The following is a 25,856-nucleotide window of genomic DNA, read 5'->3' as shown; positions in this document are numbered from 1 at the left end:
ACCATAATTATCAGAACAGCACTAAGAAGGTTGAATTAAATACTCCCTTTTCATAACTTCCTCAAAGACCTTTTAATACTTATACAATAATACATATAAAGGTCAGCAGTATATGCTTAGTTGCAAACAAGAATTCACAAAGTAAAAAGCCAACCGTCATTCTACTGGATTAATGAGGGTGAGAAGCATTTAGGATAGTCAGATAGGAAGACATTTGGAAAGGAATAATATTCCTTAATGCAAAAATGCAAAATATTTCACCAGATACCTATTCAACTACATTTTGAAATTGTCTAAATACATTGGAAGAATGCGTTTAAAAAAATAAATAATAATAATAATAAAAAAAAAAAAAAAAAAATATATATATATATATATATATATTCATTGGCATTCTAAACCGATGTTAAACATTTTCATTTCAATTCTCCCTCTCTCTCTATATATATATATATATATATATATATATATATATATATATACATACACACACACACACACACACACACAGTACTGTGCAAACGTCTTAGGCAAAAATAGACATGTTAATAGATTATATTTATCAATTAACAAAATGCAAAGTGAGTGAACAGAAGAAAAATCTAAATCAAATCCATATTTGGTGTGATCACCCTTTGCCTTCAAAACAGCATCAATTCTTCTAGGTACACTTGCACACAGTTTTTTAACAAACTCAGCAGGTAGGTTGGCCCAAACATCTTGGAGAACTAACCACAGTTCTTCTGTGGATTTAGGCAGCCTCAGTTGCTTCTCTCTTCATGTAATCCCAGACAGACTCGATGATGTTGAGATCAGGGCTCTGTGGGGGTCATACCATCACTTCCAGGACTCCTTGTTCTTCTTTACGCTGAAGATAGTTCTTCATGACTGTCACTGTATGTTTGGGGTCATTGTCATGCTGCAGAATACATTTGGGGCCAATCAGATGGCTGTTCCTCACCCAGTTTTATTCCTCCTACACAGCTGTTTCTGTTTCAGTTAATGATTGTGTTTCAACCTACATATTGAATTGATGATCATTAGCACCTGTTTGGTATAATTGTTTAATCATACACCTGACTATATGCCTACAAAATCCCTGACTGTGCAAGTGTACCTAGAAGAATTGATGCTGTTTTGAAGGCAAAGAGTGATCACACCAAATATCGATTTGATGTAGATTTTTCTTCTGTTCACTCACTTTGCATTTAGTTAATTGATAAATATAATCTATTAACATGTCTATTTTTGAAAGCATTCTTACTTTTATTTTTCCCAGTCTTTTCCTTGTAATTGAGCACATTTATTTGGGAGAGGTACAGAACCTGCTGATCTACATAATTATGATCCTGAAAATTTTTAACAGAAAAGACTCAACACCTATTATAACACAAAGAAAACGTTTAGTTCTGGTGAGCTTTCATGTGCTATTTCTACACACTTTTGACGAAGTGGCAATGATTTTTATCCTAATTCTTATGTTTTCAAATAATTCCTGATACTGCAAGTAAAAAAGGACCACGTATTTTAAAGTACTACATTTGTGGTTACATGATTCAGAGACGGAAAACCCAGAATGAAAGCAGACTTTGTTATGGCAACACATACTGTACTAATTTGAAAAACATCCTACAGAGCTTAACAGAAACGTACCACACTACTGCTCTGTAACTGAAGGACTCTGCATCTGCACCAATTCCCAGGCTGTGATTCATTTCTTATTTTGTTATTGTCATTATTCTTTCATTTACTATTAATGTTAGGTAACAGTTTGTTTTGTTTGTTTAAAGCACCTACTAATAATTCATTTGTGACTGCATCAGCCTTAACAAATCACGATCTCCTGAATGCCTAAGAATAAACAAAACACAGACAGACTTACAAGGTTATACATTAATCATTTATTTATAAAATGTTTGGAAACAGGTGTGATAAATAACTAAGATCAAGACTTCGCAAATGCTATCTAGTCATATGCCAATATCTTAAAATAAAATTATATCAGATGTTGCAAGGAAACAGCTTATCTGTTTATGGTAATAGGCAACTAGCAATAATCTCACACTTTTGTCATACATAATACAATTATACAAATGTATAAGTAATGAGAAAACAGAAAAGTGAATGGATCAGGTGGTTTGTACGTTTCCAGGTTTCACTAATCAGGTTAGGTTGCTAGAAACAAGCCCTCCATCTCAAAGTCAACAACAAGAAATTATAAGCTTTTGCCAAAAAAGACAAAAAATAAATGTGTTAAGTCAGAGGAGTGCAGATGCATATTTTCGGCTCATATGGCAGAGTGTTGGTGTGGAGAACGCCGTGAGGAGAATGTAAAAATGAGTCCAGCACGATGTGTGGAGGCAGTCGCAGCCTGGGTCTCTGGTTGCTGTGGTCTCTGTCTGATCGAGGATTCGTAAGAATGTTTATTTTCATGTTTTACCATGGCTTTCCTCTTAATTTGATACTAATCTGTCTTTGATTGTGCTTTCCTGTGGTTTTACAATGTTTTCAATGTGTGATACTGCAGCTGACTACCATGATTCAGATTAGTACATGTTTGTAAGGCATGTATTATTTTATGTTATATAATATGGTTTAATCTTTTTGCACTGTATGTGACAACACGTCTGTGTAATACCACTAGCCCCCCATAAAACATGTATGACTCTGAATCAGGTCAGTCTCCATTAATAGTATTTGATTAAAGGCACAGTGAAAACATAAAACAAATGGTGAACAAATGTAAAATGTAGAGAAATCATTGCAAATGTGATACATAGGTTTATTTATACAGGGAAATTTAGTTAGCTAGAGTGTAACAGCTATTTAGTTTTTTTTTTCATCTACATTTGTGTTTTAATTGGTTATTTAAGGTCAGCTGTAATAATAATCAGTCAGAATATTGTTGAAGGGGACAAAAGTGTTGTATGGGAAATACTACCACATGGGAGAAAAGTGCTGGCCCATATAGTATACCCACCCACCCATATTTTATCACTATACCACTGGTCTGTGTCTATGTGTTTATCACTGTCTCTTTATTATTATTATTATTATTAGTAGTAGTAGTAGTAGTAGTAGTAGTAGTAGTAGTAGTAGTAGTAGTAGTAGTAGTATTTGTATTATTATACATTGAAGCAGATAGTTATTTAATTGGTCATCCATCTGCAATACATGTATATACATCACTGTACTTTGAAAACAATAGAACTGGGTTACTGTTTTGAACCACTATTTTAACTGATATGGTTCTCTACACTGATGATTCTGTTTCAAAGTCAGCATCAGCTAATATAATACAAAATCACAACAGCATAGCAGTTCCCATTAAATCAATAGCACCGAGCAGCAGAAATGTGCTCAGGCATGTTCTACCAGTGAAGGGAATGTTCCTCTATTGATCTGCAGACTGCACTGAGAGAAGGAAGCTATATGCCTTGTTTAGGTGTGTTACGGCCCCTGTTCCCAGTAATTGCTCTCAAGACAGGATGTTTTCCATAAAACAATACGTCTTTGTTCCTGGATCAGGGCCCCCGACTAGCTTGTTTGCGTGCCCACATCCTCCAGATTTAAAGTATCGCAGGGTTTAGGGAAAAAATAAAACAATAGAGGGCAAAACAGAGAAAATAAGCAGAAGCCTGTAATGAACAGATTTTTCAGTGCCCTATCAGGACTGAGGTTGAACTGTTTTAGTTCAGTGGTGAAAAGCATTGTGTACATAGAGTGAGATGAAATACCAATGAAGGGTATCATGCATTTATACATGGCTACATTTCAGATCTTCCTTGTATGAGTCAGTTGAACCCTGTGAGACATTAGCATACAAATTAAAATTAAGATTTAGCACAAAAAATACAGGTGTACACTCAGTATGACACTTTCACAAAGCATCAATAGCATTTCTCTCAGCATTCTTAAAAACCTTCATCCTGACAGTTGCCGTTAGTATTTTGTGAATCTTCTTTTGACTTTGGTAACCTTGCAATGTCACTACCTGTAGCCTTTCAATAGACCGGGCACTTCTGGAATTTTGTCACCACGTCTCCATATAGAAACTCCACACAAGGCACCATTTCTTCTGTACAAATAGTCTGATAAAGCCCTGAAGCCAAACAGATCTAAAAGCAGAGAAGACATAATATTGTTCTCAATATGAGCTTTACATTTTCTATCCCAAGGGCTTGTAAGTTAGTCAATCTCTTCATTTTATTTGATCACATTTTGATAGGATTCTTCCATTGAATTTTGCCATGTTCTCATACCAAGAGTTAGTTGGCCAAAGAATGGTTAAACTGAAACTGACTCATACCTGTTGTATTGTGGTGTGCACTGGTGAGTAATTTCTGAGTTCCCCTTGTTAACTTTTTACAAGTACTGTTTGTATATTATATTAATTCTTTCTTTATAGATACTGCACGTAAACAGATTCATTTCACAGCATACTGTGGTGCAAAAAAAAGAAATCTTTCTAATGAATATTTGTCTCCAGTTGAGCAATTAAAAAGTCCATATAAAATGCAAAAATGAAGCAAAAATACAATGACATTGCGTATTGTAATTGGTATATAATTGCAGCTCCTGCATCGATAAGTGGCACAGATTACAGACAGTAAGCAGGGACTTACTTCTGCCAAAAACATTACACACAGCAATACAACAATACCCAACGTGAAGGGAATTGCAGTCATTAAAGAGTAGTTTTCATATTCACATGCTGAAATGCTTCATAATTGTGTCGAATCCCACATGTTGCTGTATCTACTGAAAAGAGAGAATGTGAATTGAACTCCCCTTTGTTTTCAGAATGAGGAGACTTTAGGACTACAGCCGGCTGCTAGCAACCCCCCTGGGTTTATTTTACCTCACTTTCACACCTGAGGTAACTCCTGCCAGTAAATTCCAGAAGGCACAGGGATCTTATGTATAGGAAGCATTACAAATGCAGATTTTCAAAGGGATTCCAAAGGAAGTCATAAAACAAAATGAAACTCTTTTGTAGCAGATATATTTAGAGTTTGCAGATCTGCGGCCAATTACTCCTCATGTAGAAATTAGATTAGAAAGTAGGCTAATATTGCATATAAAACATCAAACCTTTACTTGGATTTTATACTTTGATATACTTTCTTTTTTGCAAATGTAAAGATTTATTCCCATTTAAACGTGTTGCTTTTCATGCTGGATGCATGCAGACAAACTGAGCACATTTCATTGATCTGTCTCCCTGCTGTCAGTGTCACTGAGCAGCGGATATTTATCTGTTAAAACAAGCATAACTACAAAACAACATCATTTAACACAATAACAAGGCAAGACATTAATGTTTTCCCTGAAACACTGTTAACACTTCACCCATTTGTATGAAATATTCAGTTCAGTGTCTGAATGTCGGCAGCAGTAGTTTGCTAGACTTATTTTTTCACTACAAAGGATCTCAAAGATGTTCATAACAGCACAGCTCATTAATGAAAAGTCCTTCACAATGGATTTAAGTGAAAATTACAACATTTTATTGTGGATCATAACTTTGACAAAAACTGTGTGTATAATGTTGACAAAATTACAACAGTAGTTTGTGTTCATTCTACTTCTTGGCTAATAGTTGGACTGGTTTGACTTGGAGGACAGTACAGAAATGACAGTAGGGGGAGCTGCAGTGCAAATTGGAGTTTGTGCAGTCGTTGCTGTGCTCTTGTAAAATACGAAAGACTGTAACATTTAAAATGTTTCTTGATTTGTTTTTGTTATTCTGTCCATTATTGAAATTACTATATTGATGTACTGTAATAATATACATATCCAGTCCTAGAGGGCAAAAACATTCCTAGTTTTCCATCCATTTGAGGTATAAGTAGTTGATATTAATGTTTCACTAAAATGAACCTATTTAATCTCTTCTCTAAGTCTAACGGAGGTGATGATTTAAAGAGAAAACATGCTGGATTGTGGCCTTTAAAGATCCATGCAAACTGTGATATTGTTGCAAACTATGGAATTAAACATTAAAAATCAGAAAGGTGTTTCAGGTATGTTGACAAAGGCGTTGTTAATAATCTCATTTTCCATGTTAATATTTCAGTTTATTTTTGATTTATGTTTTTTACTGCTGTTTACCTCAAATACCTTTGTGATTCTATGAAGTCCTTTATTTGTTTATGAAATTGGGGCTCTGTGTTTGAAAAAGCTCAATCATCCATTTCACAAGCAAGAGTAGAACATGTAAATAGTAAAAAAAAATGATGATGATATTTATTTTGCCCCATACTTGTACTTGATTTATCTGATACATCTCCATGCTGCTTTGGGAGGGCAAAGAGAACTCATGCTTCCACCAAAGCCAGTGTTTTGAAAGCCATGCCCACGATTATATCAATCAGATGGATTTTTTGTAGCTGGAACTACTAACATTGTGAAACAGCAGGCCTCCAAAATGTCACAGCCACTGATGTGCCAAAGACTTTCCAACCCACTACTGCCTATTCAAACCTAGTCACGCTGGGCCAGTTTTGCACCCCCCCGATACACTTCGCTATTACGATAGCCAGGATTGGAGACCAGCCCAATTCAGATTATAGGACGCATCCTACACACTGTCTTTAATAGATGTGTCACATAGGAGACCCTAACTGATAATGTGTTTAACACCCATAACATGTCTATTAGAAGGCTGGTATATTTATACTAGCAATCCATCCACCCACCTGAAACACTGGGACAGCTCAAAAGAAAGGATAGGCTGAAAATAGACCTAAATCCAGGCCATGCAAGTGTATTTAGTATGACACATGAATTCATTTATAAACATCATCAGAAGCTTCCCATTCAAGTCCTGATCATACCCTTTCCCCTAGGTGTGAAAAGGAAAGGCTAAAAGGTCTTTCAGCTGCTCAGCTGATGATTTCAATCTTACATTGGTCTTCATAGCTTCACGTGTACAAAAATCCACACCCAAGGGAAAATAAACATGCAATGTTGAGCCATTTCAGAAGGCAGGAGAGAAACGCAGCTTAAACGTGACATGAGTTATTGGTGTTTTTAACAGCAGTCACAAAGTCACCCATTCAGTTGATAGCTTGGTTGATCCTAGTTAGGCTAAAGGGTTAAGCTCAGCCCAGGCAGTGACTCACAGAGGCCTAGCGGGGATGGGATTCCAGAAGGGTCTGTCTTGTGGTGTAAAGGTATTCTGTTGGGGTTTTGTTTTGTTTTTGTCAATCATAAACTATCTAGTGGTCTGTGATGGCTAGTTTCTCCAGAGAAAAATCCCCACACATTTGGAAGTATGTGACATAAAGACTATTTCAAAGAAACCTTCATGTACCTAATTTATGTGTATTGAAGGTAGGTTTATTATTTCCCAACTGTCTAACAGCCATGTCTCAAGGTTGAAAGACATGTTCAATAATAAACTGCATTTGCCTTTTCACAATTATGATTCTTTGATTTAACTGCTTTAATTATATTCAGTTGCTCTTCATGTTGTGACTTTTTTTGATGCTTATTGTTTGTAGTTGTGGGTTTTGCTTTGATTGCTGTCTGCTTTTTATTGGCTAGTTTTTACATTTAATCTGAAATTGTCATTTTTTTCTGTTTTTGTTTTGTTTTCCTTTTCCTTTTTTCCTTTTCTTACTTACTCTTTATAGTTGTGCTTTTGTTTGTTATTCTCAATTACTGTTCTCTGACTTAAATGTCATTTTAAAAATCCCTTCCTGGCTTGGTATAAATGCATTCAAACAACTGTAATTACACAAGTGACTATTAGCTCAGTCATCTGTACACAGGATCTCTTACACACTTGTATAATAATGCTCCAACAATTGCTAAAGCTAAAGATGGAGAGTTTTATACAAAATAACTAAGATTAGTAAATAAACACATATGCATATGCTAGTCAAGTGACACAACAGGCACATGAAACCTAGCCTTTGGACACTGATGTTTGGGTGACTTTCCAAGCTTTTCCAGTTCTAAGTCATTGGTTGTGTTTCAGTCTCTGATTATACTATTGTTAATCAATTCAAAGGGGACAATATTTTAACTGAAGGTGTCATCTCTCTTCACAGTACAGTACAGTATTTCAGTGCAGTGCATTCAAAATATATTACTGAAACTGTTTTCAGGGCACTAGAACATCAACACAGTCTGGTCATTCACAAGAGCATGAAGTACTTTAACAGTTCTGTGCTGGGAATATGCCAGAAACGCACAAAACAGTATAGCTGATCTTGTCCACACAGCGTTCTTGAATCCATTCCACAAGCACTAACCCCACTTATGTTATGCTAAATGCAATCGGCACTTTTAACAACCTCAGAGGCTGCACTTTTGAGTCATAAGGTGATAATTTCACTTACCCGGCTTTGTTAAGTAGGTTAATAAATTATATAAATAACCCATACATGTCTTTGGTATCTTTCAGATATTTTACTATAACATACTGTATATATTATCATATAACAGAATATCCAAATGCAATGCTGCTTTGTAATCCTCTTCCTGGGAAGGTCATTGATGCATGTTAATTCCTTAATGAAACTTTAAAGGTCACAATCTCAGATGCTGCTGCATGATGATGGAAAGTGATTTATTCCAACAACTATGTCTCAGGCATGAAATAATATGGAGAAAAAAGTAATTCATACCTTGTCTATGTTTGTACCTGAGTTGGTGTTGAAGACATTGACATTTTGATTTTCTTATAATATAAAACACAGATTCCTGAAACATCAAAAACATCATTTATTTTCTCATGAGAACATGTGAACGATCTAAAACATTCAAGGTTGTTTGCACTGTATCACCAGAGTGATCTGTCAACATATAATTTTTGAAGGATCCCAGCAAACAAAGCTGACATGAATTGATAACCCTTTCTGCACTTTTTCTGCTAAACTACTATTGTTTTCTATATATATATATATATATATCTTACTGGATGCTTTGATTTTAGTATTTGTTTCTCATGTTATGCTGTACAAACAGTTTTTTACATTTCACAAACCTCAAGCTATTATCTACAAAGGTCAAATAGTGAGGCCGATTTAGTCTCGTAACTCTTGCCATTCACTACAGTCATAAGTCTAACTGTCCTTCTCTACACCTGTGCTCTTATAATAGAGTTGGGTGCAGAACTGAATGACATATACCAAATAAGATCTAACGACATTATTGCACAACTTCATGATAATCTCTCTGGGTTAGTACTTTTAATTATTTAGCATTTTGCCTTTTTACTCTGGTGTCTACAATAATTATCTGAAAACCCCCTACAATATTTAAGTCTTCTTCACATGGTGTGTTTTAATTTGTGACCCGCTGCTTCAGAAAAAAACAAACCAGAACATACTATGAAGTATCGCAGGTTGGTCGCAAAAACAGAATACGCCTTCTCACCAGGTTATACTAGTGCTCTTTGCCAATAGAAAATTTATCAATAAATCTCGGTGGTGGCAGGGAGCATATACAAAACGTATCACACTTGAGGATGGAAAAAAATGACTAGGTTATAGAAATGGTAACAGGTCTCTGAAATGGAGTAAGACAAGAGGCTCCGACGATGATAAAGCTCTTTAATCAGGGGCTGGGAAATGGAACTGCCCCAGAGCAGTCGAGGAGCCACTCTGTGCTGCAGACAAAAGCACAGGGAGGTGGAAGATAAGATTTTCACTTGGAAACAATATTGGAAAGCTGCTCAGGAAACAGTTTTCTGGGTGAAGGGACAGGGTGGCTAAGGGGGAAGTATAACTAAAGAGGTTTCAAATTGGGAAGCAATCTAAGGGCCAGATAAATTGCTGACCAAGTATTTAACCTTGCACAAGGTCTACAGATAGAAAAACGAACACTATCCGCAAAGCATTATCAGAGTCATAAAATCGCCTGATGTAGAGTTCTGGGGAAGAGGTTGTCGAACACATTTGAATTTTACAGTAATTCATCGTAAAGTGCGTTGGCAACAAAGTTATCAGTCATCACTGTTTCAGAAAGCCCAATAAATTGAGGCAGAGTTTTTCCATAGCATAAGAGCACAAAGAGAGATGGTAATTCTCCCACAGTTTTCTAGTATACTCTTTAGAATTTGCGGTTGAAGACAAAGCACAGACAGCATGCTTTTAAAATGCCATTCATTATTTTTTAGCTTTATAATTCAACAACAGAATCAACAACTTAAACTCAACTCTTAATCTCAGATGCAGCTAATGCACTGAAACCAAAGAAAGAACTGCATGGCTAAATCTATTATATACACTGTGTGTGTGTATATATATATATATATATATATATATATATATATATATATATATATATTCTAGACAGTAAATTATGAAAATACGTATTGCTACGTGAATTAAAACAGTTATAAAATCAAACAAAGGAGGAATATATACTTTGTTTCTTATATTTTCTATCTATAGTAAACAGTTGAACAGTAACCGGAAATTAAACTGAAAGGTAGGATGTATATTTAAGTCTGTCAAAATCTAATCAATATGAGCAAGTGGTCAGCAGGGGTCTCAGGTGAGCTATGAAGCAAAAGACCCCCCAGCTAATTTAACACCCTTCATTCTGACACCTCAATAAACAGTGATACGAAGGTATAATACCTGATTATAATTGGCTGTAAATAACTGAGCCAGGTTGGAAACTCGATACATAATTCCAACAGGAGTAACCCTGGCTGACTGTCAATCCACCTGGGCTGCAAATGCTGAGATGAAGCCGGATCAGGAACATAAAATGAAATTATCAAAAATAAAATGATGCCCATTCCTGAGTCTTGTTTTTGTGCTACTCATGAAGGCAATAACTTCTTCTTCTATGCATTTAGAATATAATACTCTTGAAACCCATATATAACATAATAAACATAATACATGCATTCAAAATGAAAGATCAAATCGGAGGTTTGTAGCAGCCATGTGTAATCTTTTTACTTATATGATTTATTTAAAAGTATCAATTCAGGGCTGCAAGAGCTACTTCTAACCCTGTGGTTGTCAACTTGCGCATCCTTTAACCACTTGCCAATTTCATAAAACCAAAAATTTAAAAATGAGTTGTCATGAGGGGGTCTTACACAAATATTTACACACATGCAAAAGCTATGGATTACCCTTATAGTTACCCTTATAGTGTTTTCTATATAAGGTACATTGTATGTTTGTGTTTCATTTAGATACATGAGGCAGCTAAGTTATACAACAACAACATTGCATACTGAAAATATTGTATCATAATGCATACTGCAAATATATATTTTTGAGTGCGTGTAAGGGTTATATAGGGAAAGGCTGTAACCAAACTGAAGAGGTACTGCTTTTATATTTAACAAAGCCCTGGTGGTTGCAATTGTCAAACTCCCAAGTATTCCCAAGAAAGATTAAAGAAGTTTATATCTCACACAGTTAGTACTTCAAAAAGGCAATTCAAAGCCAGGAACTGGCAGTTCTTCATATAAATACTGGTACATTAAAATAAATAAATATGCAGTGTTTGTACTGAGAACACCTTGCCAAAAGACTTCAGTCTTTCACCATCATCCAAAATGGTCTCAGTTGAACAGAGGTAGAACAGATAAACAGGCCAGAAAGGCTCTTTGCCAGTCGTACCAGAATATCTTGGCAGGTGTATTTTTTCTCCTGACAACTCCAGTTCCCCGTTTAATGATTTTTATTTCCTTTTCCTTCTGATATGTTACTACCTAACCAGTATGAATATGCATTGCTTTAAATAAAAAGGTAATCAATGAGAAGATAAAAATGAATCACTAACAGAAAATAATCTAGAGGATATCATAATTTCCCAAGAATTTGTGGTTTTGCCCTTCAGTTTATGCAAGGCAGTGACATGTCTATCTATCATGTTGATGAGATCAGCAATCTTCAGCTGTTGAATGCCAGCACACCCCAGGGAAACTGGCGAGGTGGGTGTATAACACCTTTGTATCATAAGAAACAGCTGAGGAAAGAACACACTTGTTCACTGCTGTCCACATCTGGTAATTGCCCATGTTAAGGAACAGCTGTGATGCCTTTCGTGTTTGTTTTCCACTTTACACATGTCAGTTTATGTGGTCAGACATTGTCATGTAACGGCATGCATACTCATTAGTAGCTCTCTGGATTTTCAAGTCATGACAATAATAATAGATTTTGTTTGTCTGATGTGGTGGATTCTGTCTCAAAGGAGCCCAGCTGTACTGGCAGGAGTGTTCGTGACTGCAGCATAGCCCCATCTGGAATGACGAGAGCTCCCTACATAGCAGAATAGCTGATTTTGGCAACCTTTGGGCATTAAAACAGGTACCCATATCACAGTGGGCATCTACACAGTTCTGTATGTAAACACCTCAGCTTATTATTCACAGCTCTGAGGTGACCCATGACCACTCTGTTGGAGAGCCGGTGACCGTCTGACAGTATAAATGTGACTAGTAATCAGATTCTGCAGAGCACACGGAAATCTCTACTCTCCTGAACATAAAACCATTGAGGCGTTTCTGCTTCCTGTTCAGACTGTAGTTAGATTTTATAAATTGCTTGTTCTATTCTGTTACATGCAGTAAATGTAAAACAAAGTTGGCATGAGACACTGTGTCTTCAAAATAAACTTGAAGTGGCTTAAAAAATCAAAAGGCAATAAGAATATAGCTCCACCTGCAGTTTGTTCCTGTAGTGCTATCAGTACACAAACAAAAGATTTGAAGTATTTTCAAACCTAGCCATTTAACTGTAAAGGGGAAAACAAACTATAAACTAGAATGTTCTCCTTTGTGTTGCACATTGACACACACAAATATGTGGGTCTACAGCACTGGCCAATCAACCAAGCAGTGATAGTACAGCACAGTACCATGTTAACATAGGGTCTAGAGTAGGGACTTCCTTTATATAGCTTCAATTAAAAGGGATTTCAAAGCTTCCATAATTTACTATTACATTACTCTGCAGCTATCTGATCTCATTAGTTGAGAAAAGCAAGATAAACGATGTGTAGATGTTACTTCTGTTCATATCTCTCTCTCAATGCCATAAAGAGCACAGAGTTCTCAGGAAATTCAATAACACACAAGACACTTCAAAACAGAAGTGGCATCTGAAGTTGCAGTAACGCTCAAAGAAACAAAAATTAATGATCAATTCATGCATCAATGCAAGTCACTGTGGGTAACATCAAAATTTCTAAATTTATGGATTTTATGGAGCGTGCTGTTCACCTTATATATACTACGCTTCGATAATCAATTTAGGATGCTAAACACAATACCTGCATCTATACCTGTCTATAAAAAAATAATACATACTCAAAAATGTATTACAGAAATGTACTGACACATGCAGAAAAAGTCTACAGAGACTTCAAAATATAGTTCATACTGTAACACTTAGCTGTAGGTAGGTCTAAAGCATGAAACAAACTGCCTTTTTACAAATAGGAATCTGCTCTTTATTAAGCAATCATTCTGGCATAGCTCTGACACAGTCCCAAGGGCCACTCCTATGACCCTTTGCACTCCAATGATGATGAGGGCGATACAATATTAATCTTTTATTAAAATGAATCTGTCAATACTGTTTCGAGATCAGTATCTTACAATTTTAACCACAACAACCTAAAATTCAAAATATGTGGTTAATAAATGTAGAAATGTATAAAGTGTAAATTAAGTAGTCCATTAGATACAATGAGAATTCAAATATAGTGCAGTAGAGTGCATAGAACAGTCATGCTTGGATATTAAACATAACCATAATGCTCTGGTTTACTCCCAGCCCCCATTCAAGAAATGCAGCACTCCCTGTTTCATGTGTCTTAATGAGATGGCAGCACATTGACACAGATCAATAACACATCTGTGGTGACACCCTTTTCACTTGGCTATAGTCACATGATACATTTAAATGCTTCAATCATTAGTAAGAGATCGTTAAATGGCTTTCTCAATACAATAATATAACATTTATTTTAAGAAATTGTCCTTAAAAAAACTACAATCTAATAAAATGGAAAAAAACATAATTTCCTATTAGGAAAATGGCATATTAGAAAAGCAAGATTTAATCGCAAAACTCCCCAAATTGGAATGTTTCAACAATTAAGATTTATTTTTACCATAACAAAAAACTGTTGGTTCATAAGTGCTTTGAAATTGTTCTTGTGTTGCTGTAGATTAAAGGTTTTCGCTCAACTAATGGTTTTCATATACCGTATGCCAATGAAGGAATCCTAAAGAATTTCAATTTGAAAGTATTTTTTAATGCACAAACACTCATTGCAAGATTTTACAATAGTTTTACTATTCAGATTATTAGTCTTCTTAAACTTGACATATATTTGAAGGGCTCAGCATGTCATTATCCGGGCCTGGAGGGGGTTTATAGCCTGGTTGCAAATCCATTGTAGCTATTTTAATCAAACAAACACACTCATTTAAAACTCCAGTTGATTTTAATACTATTGTAAAAATGGAAAAATAATTAAACTTGTGTCCCTTCAAATTTTTGTCTATATTAAAAAAGTCCATTCTGTGTTCAAGAACATGCTGAGAGCATATATGGTTTTTAATATACCAATACCTCCTAAAATATATTCAGGAAGCCTCTATTATAATTAACCTTTTCCATTAGCTTTTATGATAGTTTCATTTTTGCAATTGAAATAATAATACTATTACATACATGGTGGCTCACTTCAATAAAATCATTTAATCAAGGACACGATTAATCCAGGGGGAGGTCTTTTATAATTGTTCCTCTTGAAAATTATCAGATTTGGTAACCACAACAAAGTGCCTGAGAGTATTTGTTAAACCATCTGTTGATGTGATGGAGTGGAACATTTAATCAGAATTTATGGCACCAGTTGTGTTGGATTTAATGTTCCCCCCATAGTTTCCATTAGCACTCTCTGTCATGATCCTGTTAACCCAGTCTCTGAAAGGTGGAGGTTGTAATTGAACTTGTTCTCCATTCCACTCCACCATGGGGCTCAGCAATGTCAGCTGCACTGAGTCAGCATGTAGTGCAAAAAGTTGAAAATGGGACCAGATATGCACCTTTCTAAAAGAGAAACCAGAAAGACATAGCTTGCCCAGCAGTTTAGTACAACTCAGAGATTTAACATGTAGCTAGAGCAAGCACACACTTTTCCCACTTCTACTAAGCACAGAAATTGAAAACTCCAGGGAAGAAACCTCAATGTGTTTTTCACAACAGCTTCTTATAACACTTAATGAATGCCAGAAACAAGTCCCTTTATTAAATCATTGACATCTCTTTGGCTTTTCAACTTAATACAAGGATACACCAAGCTGAACCTCTAAGAAGTGCATCTGGAGTTTAGGATATACTATTCAGTAGATTAAAAGATAAGATGGTTAATTATTTCTCACTTCGTTTAAAAAGGACCTATGCATTTTAGCGTTGCATGTTTATTTAACAGATTCTTATAGTATATTATTGGAAATGTACCTTATTATTGTGGTAGTTGTTATTATTAATAATAATATTCATAACCGTAACAATATATTTGTTTTCATTTGCAAGATATTCCCCTGAGAAAATTAATGACACCCACGAACAACAGAGTTCTTATGAATAAACATATTCATTCATTGTGTATATTGTTCACAGAGCTTTTTTGAAAGGGAAAACATAAAAAAACAAAACAGTTAATTAATAACCCTATTGCTAACCTTGTGCTATTAATTATCTATGTTTTTCAGTATCAAAAGTTAAGTCAGACTGAAAAACAAACAAATAAGCAAAACCACATTGTTTCAAACTACTACGGTTTGTTTTAAACTGACTTCAGATAATTAAAAAGAGCACTGAGTCCTCCATCCAAAACCTCGGCTAGGGGTTTCAGAAGTGGGTTGTGTACGATGTGAAGCCCTTTATCCAAGGGATGGCACGCCAGCTTCTTTAATTTCCTCAGCAGATACAATTGCATGGGAACATTCTGGATGTCATTGAAATCCACATTAAGCAGCTCCAGCGATGTGAGGAAGCAAAGAGTCTTGGGTAAAGAGTGAATGCAGTTGCCCTCAACTATTAAAATCTTTAGGTTTGTGAGGAGCTCGATTTGGTCGGCTATGTTTTCCAATTTGTTGCAGGCCAGGTGCAAGAAGACTAAGTTCTTCATCCCGTAGACACAGGCTGGGATGTGTGCGATACAGTTGTGGCTCAGATTGAGTTTTTTCAGGCTTACCAAGTTGGTGAGACTGTTGGGGAGGCCAGTGATTCGATTGTTGGCCAGGCTGAGAACTTCCAGTTTTTGACAGGTGCTCAGCTCCTCGGGAACCTCAGTCAGGAGGTTTTTGTAGGCAAATAAGACACGCAGGTTTTTCAGCAGGCCAATCTCCACAGGCAGGCTGGCCAGCTGGTTTCCCCACAGATTCAAAACCACTAGATTTTCAAGGCCTCCCACAGCAGGGGGCAGGACACTAAGGCAGTTCAGTGACAGGTTAAGCTTCTCCAACTCAGTCAGCTCCCACAACTCCTCAGGCATCTCAGACATTCCCCGCATGGCCAAGGTCAGAATGGTGAATCCAAAATGGGTGGTGGTATGCTTCCGAATCCTTTCAGCTGATGACAAATTGTTCTCTTTAGCTGCAGCCCTCCCAGTCTTTTTAACTTGTTTCTTCAGCTCCTCTTTTGCAAAGTCTTTCGATTGCTTAGCCCCCATATCTTCAAATTGCCAGTACTTCCTCTGTCAAAATGTCAAAGACCATTTTCAAAAGTTATTCCTCTGTGAAGTTTTTCAGACAGGACAGGTTTGTTTTTATGAATGCAAGCCTCTATGAATGTCTCCCTGAAAGGACTCATTCTTTTCTACAAAATAAAAAACGAATACAAATAATTGTAACATATAAAGAAAATCAGTATATCTATCTTACAACATGCAGAGCTCTCAACTTGGGCAACTGCTGTGATCCACTAAATGAAAGGTGTTAAGAAGAGCTGAAATGCTGAATGTGCTGACCAGACCTACTTCAGTTCTTACTGAATTTCACTGAACAGCTGCCACTGTCATTTCAGTGCTTCATCTGAGCGATAACTAACCTTGATTCTATTAAGGTCAAAAGGATACCATTATTGTTAAGTCGTTTTATGTCATGCCTTGGAAATCATATAGCCTTGACCCTAGTCCATGTCACTTAACAAGTAATGTATTATTATTAACATGTTTTCTAAGCTGTGCTGGAATTATTTATTTTTTTCAAGATAAGGCATCTGAGAATTCAAATAAGCAAAAGAAAAAAAATATATTGACTTTGCATTGAGATTTCAAATAGAAATATTGGGGATATTGTAGAGATAATACATACAGTTAATTGTTATTGGAATGCATTAACAATAATAAATGACTGATATATCTATAGTTAGGGTAATAAAACTAAAATCAGTTGAAAAGTATAAGGCATTTTAATCACCATTCACAATCTATTTGTGTAAGTGCAAGTCTACTATTGTATTCTATTTAAATCACCAGCACACACTGCTGCAGGCTCGAACCGTTGCTATGTTGATGTATTTAGTGGCTTTAAGGGGGATTATTGAGGATCTTATGAATCCCAATATAAACTTTGTATTTAAAGAAAGAGACGATTGATAAATGAGGAGCTTGTGGAACAGATCGTTCCTTTCTCAAATGCATTGGCTATATTTTCATTTTCTCATTAGTTCACACAGTATTAAAAATGGCAACAGGCTGTGCATTACGAAACCATTAAATCATGCCTGAAAAAAGAAATTATTCTTAAGAGGCATTAACTCAACTGCTGGCAAATCATATACTGACTGTAACGCAGGCACTTTGAGAAAATTGACAAATTTGATATTTTTGTGCAAATATAACAAAGGTTTTTGAATGCTTAGGTAGTTAATTGTAACAAAAGTGGACAGTGCATAATAAGAATGAAAATAATTACATATTACCATTTTCTATTTGCTCTACAATTACTATTAGATTTTATGATGTCAATGTTAATATTTATGTACTTTTAGCTTGCTGATATTTTTTAAAAATACCTGAATACATAATTATCCATTTGGACGCTTGATGACATTTAATTACACTTACATTTAGAATTGTATCCAGTTTCAATAAATACATAAGAAAATCAAACTAAAAATTCAAACTAAAAAAACAAAACAAATTAATACAAATTAAAATCAGTAACATCTTTGGGAAACTGATGTTGTCTGGATATTATACTACCTGCTATGTTGTCTTACTGAAAATATAAGTCACTGGTACTGCCACTGACGCAGAAAATTTGATTTTTAACAACAAATATATATTCTACCAGTTACAATCAATGTTTTGAAAAACAAAGAAACACATACATAACCAATTAAATAAATAGATTTGCTATATATTTTTTGACCAAATAATATCCCTAACATAACTATAACCTAATAACTATTTTTGGTCCTTAAAGTATAAATCTTATCAAGGTATAGTTTAGTTACAAAACAACATATAATAAACAAATATTGCATCATTCCTTGCATTATCTATTTCAGATTCATGTAAAGCAATTATGATTTTCTGACACACAAATAAGCTTCATAGTGCTTTTGAATGTTTTTCTGTAAATGCTGTATTGCCAGTTGTCAGAGCCTCGTTCGTAACCATTGGTATATTATTTTGTGCCTCGTTTCTTTATTTTTTATTAGTTTGCATTTACTAGAGATAGCAGATATAAGTATATGAAATAACAATAAAAGACCGTGTTCAACTCTTTTAATATAAAGCCTTACATATATAAGTACTAGAGTGAATGGTAAGATAAGATGTGAAGGTTTAATAATTCTTTTACATTAGACAGAAAGTTGAAAAGCAATAACACAGGGATATATTTATAGTATTTGCCATAACAGGGAACAGTAGAGGAAACCCATGGAAAAAAATCTATTTCCCTAATCCCAGGATCCACTAATTTTGACTCAAGGGGACCCTGGGTGAATGTGGAACTACACAACCTATGATCAGTGTAAAGTTTGGGTGTATTTATAGCAATAGATTTCACTCTACTGAGGCAAACATATTATTTGATATTTAACCTTATTTCACAACCCCAACTAACAACTGATCGACCATTTAATAGCTATTATTATTTCTGCAACACCTTGGTTTGTTGTTGTTTGTGAATGCATTTAATTATTCACAGATTTCATGAATCCTGGTTGCTTTTGCTGTTTGTAGTATGAGGAGAAAAATAGTGACTGAAGTTCTCTGACAATCTTATTTGCATGTTTTACATATGGTAGAATGATTATTATTTAAATCCCTTTACAGCTAAAAAATTATCAACCTAAAAGCTGTATAAACCAATGTTTTATAGTAGTACAGTTTAGTAAACAAATGTAGCTTATATAACATAGTCTGTAACCCATCTGAATCTGTAAATTGATCTTGTTGACCTGTTTGTTAATGTTAATGGCCAGATGAAGACTGACAAAAGATCCCACTTGTCCCTGGTGTATTTTTAACAGCCTGTGCTTCTGTTGATTCAGGCAGAGAGGCTAATATAGTCACAAGTCTCTGTAACTTATATGTGTGTATGTGTGTGTGTCTGTGTGTGTGTGTGTGTGTGTGTGTGTGTGTGTGTGTGTGTGTGTACGGTTATGCAAGACTATTCTTCTTTGTAAAGCAGGAAAGTAGAACACAACGTATAAATGGCACTTGAGAACAAGAGATTAAGGGAAACGTATAGTAGTAATTATTGACCAATGTGTCAAATTATGCTCCGCATTAATGTCATTTTGTCTCTTTGTTCAAACAAATTAGCTAAATCTGCTTACCACAACTGTGTGAAAGAATTTAAATGTGCTAAAGAAGAGGTGTCCAAGCTATGATTACATTCAATAATCACTGGATGATGTCTGACTTTGTTTTCCTCTCTTGCTGTGGGGGTTACATTTGGTACATGGGGGGTCTGCTCAGAGGGAACTGAAGCCATTATGAGGCAGGAATTGCCACCAGCAATGTATGTGTGGTCATAGGAGTACATACTGCTGGGTATAGTTTAGAGTAAACAAGTTAATCTCTCTCTCTCTCTCTCGCTCTCTTCTATATATTTATATACTCCACTTAACAGAGCTGTATATGTATATATATATATATATATATGTATATATGTATATATATACGTATATATATGTATATATGTATATATGTATATATGTATGTATATATATGTATATATGTATATATGTATATATATATATATATATATATATATATATATATATATATATACACTCACCTAAAGGATTATTAGGAACACCATACTAATACTGTGTTTGACCCCCTTTCGCCTTCAGAACTGCCTTAATTCTACGTGGCATTGATTCAACAAGGTGCTGAAAGCATTCTTTAGAAATGTTGGCCCATATTGATAGGATAGCATCTTGCAGTTGATGGAGATTTGTGGGATGCACATCCAGGGCACGAAGCTCCCGTTCCACCACATCCCAAAGATGCTCTATTGGGTTGAGATCTGGTGACTGTGGGGGCCAGTTTAGTACAGTGAACTCATTGTCATGTTAAAGAAACCAATTTGAAATGATTCGACCTTTGTGACATGGTGCATTATCCTGCTGGAAGTAGCCATCAGAGGATGGGTACATGGTGGTCATAAAGGGATGGACATGGTCAGAAACAATGCTCAGGTAGGCCGTGGCATTTAAACGATGCCCAATTGGCACTAAGGGGCCTAAAGTGTGCCAAGAAAACATCCCCCACACCATTACACCACCACCACCAGCCTGCACAGTGGTAACAAGGCATGATGGATCCATGTTCTCATTCTGTTTACGCCAAATTCTGACTACCATCTGAATGTCTCAACAGAAATCGAGACTCATCAGACCAGGCAACATTTTTCCAGTCTTCAACTGTCCAATTTTGGTGAGCTTGTGCAAATTGTAGCCTCTTTTTCCTATTTGTAGTGGAGATGAGTGGTACCCGGTGGGGTCTTCTGCTGTTGTAGCCCATCCGCCTCAAGGTTGTACGTGTTGTGGCTTCACAAATGCTTTGCTGCATACCTCGGTTGTAACGAGTGGTTATTTCAGTCAAAGTTGCTCTTCTATCAGCTTGAATCAGTCGGCCCATTCTCCTCTGACCTCTAGCATCAACAAGGCATTTTCGCCCACAGGACTGCCGCATACTGGATGTTTTTCCCTTTTCACACCATTCTTTGTAAACCCTAGAAATGGTTGTGCGTGAAAATCCCAGTAACTGAGCAGATTGTGAAATACTCAGACCGGCCCGTCTGGCACCAACAACCATGCCACGCTCAAAATTGCTTAAATCACCTTTCTTTCCCATTCAACATTCAGTTTGGAGTTCAGGAGATTGTCTTGACCAGGACCACACCCCTAAATGCATTGAAGCAACTGCCATGTGATTGGTTGGTTAGATAATTGCATTAATGAGAAATTGAACAGGTGTTCCTAATAATCCTTTAAGTGAGTGTATATATATATATATATACAGATGGATGACAAATTAAAGGAAAAACCTGAATAAATTAGTGGAGGAACATAACAAATGCAGATGCCTCTAAACAGGTGTACTGCATGATGCAATTAAGCAATTAACATCCTATCATGCTCTGTGGCATGTATAAAAATGCTGAGCAGGCCCAGTTGACCTCGATTTTAGATCAAGATGGCAGTGCATAAACCCCTCATTACAATGACAAATGCACATTTCATAGTTCAGTGGTGCAAAAACCATAGGCACTGGTCTACATAGATAGATGACAGATGACAGATGACAGATGAGTCATCCTTCACCATATTCTCAACAAGTGGGTGAGTGCATGTGTGGCGTACACCAAGAGTGAGGGGGTCCGGAGGCTGTGTTATGCTGTGGGGGGCATTTTCCTGGCATGGTTTGGGTCCGCTTGTCCCCTTAGAGGGAAGGGTCACTGCAAATCATTACAAAGTTATTCTGAGTGATCACCTTTATCCTATGGTGAAACATTTCTGTCCTGATGGGAGTGTCTCTTCCAGGATGACAATTCTCCCATCCACAGGGCACGAGGGCTCACTGAATGGTGTGATGATATGAAAATGATGTGAATCATATGCTATGGCCTTCGCAGTCACCAGAACTCAACCCAATTGAACATCTATGGGAGATTTTTGACCGACGTGTTAGACAGTGCTCTCCACCACCATCATCAAAACACCAGATGAGGGAATATCTTTTGGGAGAATGGTGTTCATCCCTCCAATAGAGTTGAGAGACTCGTAGAATCTGTGCCAAGATCACTGAAGCTGTTCTGGTGGCTCGTGGTGCCCAACACCTTACTGAGACACTTTATGTTGTTTTTTTCTTTAATTTGTCACCTGTCTGTATATAGTTGTCATTGTTTTCTTTAAAAACGACTAGCACACAATGCATAAACTTTTACAAGCTTTTGAGAATTGAGCAGATTCTGCTTAACAGTGATGCTTAGTTCTGGATGCAGAAGTTAATGCTTTATCAGGGAAGGCCATGGGCTTTTATTAGGCATGGAAAGTCTGATAAGGAAAGAAAGCACCACTCCATCAGTAGTGTCTTGAAGAAAAGTAAAGGATTAACTCAGGCCCTGGGGAGCCTGGGAGCAATACCAGAGCGCAGTGCAGTAGATCACACTCGCTATCTGCCACTAGCTTTGGGAGGATTTGTGAGAAAACCAATAATTTATGCATAGTGGTATCTCATACAGTGCATTCTCTCAGGTGGAATGAAGGAAATTAATACCCAGCCATCAAACATAAGATATAAAATACGTTATTAATCTATTATATGTTAAGTTTTACACCTGTTCTGCATCTGATTACTTTCTGACTAACAGCAGTTTTGAGAACTCAAAAGGCATTCCAGACGTTATCTGTTGAGAAAGATAAAAGATGCTTATTCCGGGAAGAGTTATGGATTATGTGCTACAGCTAGTTATTTATTATTCACAACTTACAAATGCAAATTTTCATGCCATCGGTCTTGACAATTTCCATTTGCATTTATTTCCATGGCAAGCTGAAATGAGTCTATGAATGTTTGTGCGTTTGTTGGGATTTCAGGATTTGTCACGCGTTCTCAGACATGTTCAGAGTTCGGCAAAAAATCAACACCTTTTAATACTGAATTTGACTCCTGGCAAAGAATACCCTTCGAAGCAATACAAATGAGATAGAAAGTAGAAGGGAAGTAAGAGACTGAAGACCTTCTTTGCAACACAAGGGTGACAGCAACAAACAGAGCACAAGCATCCACTGGCACATATAAATGTGCAATTAACATATTAGGTTTCACAAGTTGGCAGTTTTATAAAGTATGTAAAATATAAAGGCAAACCAAAACATGCAAAAATGTACCATCAATTTTTGATTGTTTGTTTGTTGCTTAAGCTGCAAATATTATATATGACTAACCACAGGGGAAATGTATTGATTATATTGATTAAATGATAACATTAAGCGATAAAGCAACCTTATAGCAGGAGCAAGCATTCTTTTGAATATGCAACATCTATACTGCTGCCACTAGGTGTCATGCTAACATGTAAATGTTATCTTAATTAACCTTACATTTGTGTTGGTATTGGTGGTTGTGTTTTCTCTTTTGAGTCTTGCGTTTGGTGGTGTGTCAGATGTGAAGCTCTTTGTAATATTATAATATAAACAAGAACAACAAATGAATAGACTAACACATACACATATATTAATATTCAATTTAAATAAATTATGTGACTTCGATATTTACAGATTGCTTTTTGAGAGCTTCCAAATGTTATTGGCTGGAGAGTTAGTTGAGGTATAGTAATGGCACTTTGTGCTCCATATGTTACCTCAGTGTAAAAACAAATCACACTGTGCCTTTGGCTTGATAATTCACTACCTTCTGGTTCATCTTTTGTATTAATTATTTAGAAATGTCTGTGGAAAAAACAACTTCTATTCATGCCCTCTTAGCTACCCAGTCTCTCTATGATCCACTGTTTTCCCAAAGATTATATGCTTCAGCTCAATTTGGAACTGCTGTTTAGTTTATAGTAGGTTTAATAGTATCCCATAATGTTGTCGAAAAATGTATTTCCCTTGAAACAAATTATGAAAATATCATCTCTGCAAATTTGGATTGTGAAACATAATCACTTTCAGCACCGCAAACCAGTGTGGCAAAAGGGACTGCTTAAAGTAAATAAATAAATCTGAAAATAAAATAGAGGGAACTGAGAAATAGATGTATAAATCTTCCTTTCTAAGCTATTGCACAACATAAAGATGCCATTTGTAATGTTCTATGGCAGCAGGAAAAGGCAGAGAGATTACTACATGGCTAATGCAGTTACAAAGTGGCAAAATCAGGTTTCAGCAGCTGAAAACGCATTGAGAATAAAAACCAATTGTGTTTTTGACAACAACAAGCTCTTTGATAAAGTAGAGCACAGCAACCTAACCAGGGCCCACCTGCAGCAGATGTAAACATGGGTGAATAAATATAAGGTGAACCACACAGTAATGTGAAAAATAATAGATTTGTATAGCATAGAAAAAGGATAGTAAAACTACCTGATTATTTCTATTATCGTATGCAATATTTAAAGTTAGATGGATCTTAAATTAACTGTAATAAATGGTCCTTAGTGGCTCCTTTATAGTCATGAGGGAGTGAGATGGTTGATTTAATTCCTAATCACACCCAGGTGCCCTGCTTGGCTGAAGCCCTACAGATAATACCCAGTTCTTATTGGCACACTAAATGACCAGTAAGAGACACACATCAGGGTTGCCTTTCCCTTCCCTGTCTACTGTGGACTCAAGTGATCATGGCGCTTCTGAAGTTAGACTCTGTGACTGTTGAGTAGGTTCATCAGTTGAAACTAAAATGTGTCTGCAATCCACTCACACAGCTCCATGTTGTATAGATGAGGCAGAATTTGAACATGCTGACTGTGGGTGAGTTGATGGGAAAGGAATTAAACTTGTAGCAAGCAGAGTTTGTGTAAGTTGGTAAAAATCAGTTTCCGACAGGTGAAAATACATGTGAGAATGAACTGCAAGCATTTAAAATATATGTAACGGCAAGAACATGAGTGCACATGAGTGGATGCTCTTCAGACCTTCTTTTACATTTACATTTGTTTTGTTTTTAATGAATTCATTCATGTTTCATTATTATTGTTAGTTAGATTGCAAGAAGGATCTGTTACCAATTTGAACTGCATTGTATATGCAAAGATTTATTTTGACACTGATCAAAATGATCACAGATACCAGAAATCGTGATGCCATGCCTCTGGGACTCATTTTTAAGAGGCACAGAGGCCAATGCCAAAGGTGGCATCGTTTTTGGGATAATCATTGACTTCAAATGGTGTTTAAAACGTCCTTGAACTGGTTTTTACATCATCATAGTCCAAAATACTGAATATCTTTATATTATATTTTCAACCACCAGAGGGAGAACTTGACATACAAAATATTGATTTAATTTCTTTTGTTGCTACTTGCTACTTCTATAGGCTGTAACAATGTGTTCACTTCTTTTAAATGTATTATTAGCATATTCAATTTGTAGAGTAAAATAGAATTGTTCCTATAAAATCTCATATATCTCCTTACTGAATTATTGTAATTACATAACATTAAATACAATATTTTTTCATTCTGTAATGCTTTTATCTATGTAAGCTTTTCCATTTCCATTTCAGGAATAATTACATTTGCTAAAGTTTTTGCAAAGACATTAATTGTATCTACATATGTATGCCATTGTATTGAACCTTTCAAGAACTGCCATTTTGAGCTTTTAGTTTTACGGCGAGAAATGCCTCCTGAAATAAGGCTGCTAAATGT

General features: G+C 35.9%; 1 protein-coding gene across 1 annotated transcript; it reads right to left on the bottom strand.

Moving 5' to 3' along the window:
• Nucleotides 1–14,475: 14,475 nt before the first annotated feature.
• lrrc30a (leucine rich repeat containing 30a) lies at nucleotides 14,476–16,910 on the bottom strand. The gene has a single exon (XM_066689191.1). The coding sequence runs from the start codon at nucleotides 16,678–16,680 to the stop codon at nucleotides 15,793–15,795; it is 888 nt and encodes a 295-aa protein (XP_066545288.1). The 5' UTR covers nucleotides 16,681–16,910; the 3' UTR covers nucleotides 14,476–15,792.
• Nucleotides 16,911–25,856: the final 8,946 nt, after the last annotated feature.

The sequence above is a fragment of the Amia ocellicauda genome, chromosome 2, assembly GCF_036373705.1.
Source record: "Amia ocellicauda isolate fAmiCal2 chromosome 2, fAmiCal2.hap1, whole genome shotgun sequence".
NCBI classification, from domain to species: domain Eukaryota; kingdom Metazoa; phylum Chordata; class Actinopteri; order Amiiformes; family Amiidae; genus Amia; species Amia ocellicauda.
This window is presented reverse-complemented; position numbering and strand designations above follow the sequence as displayed.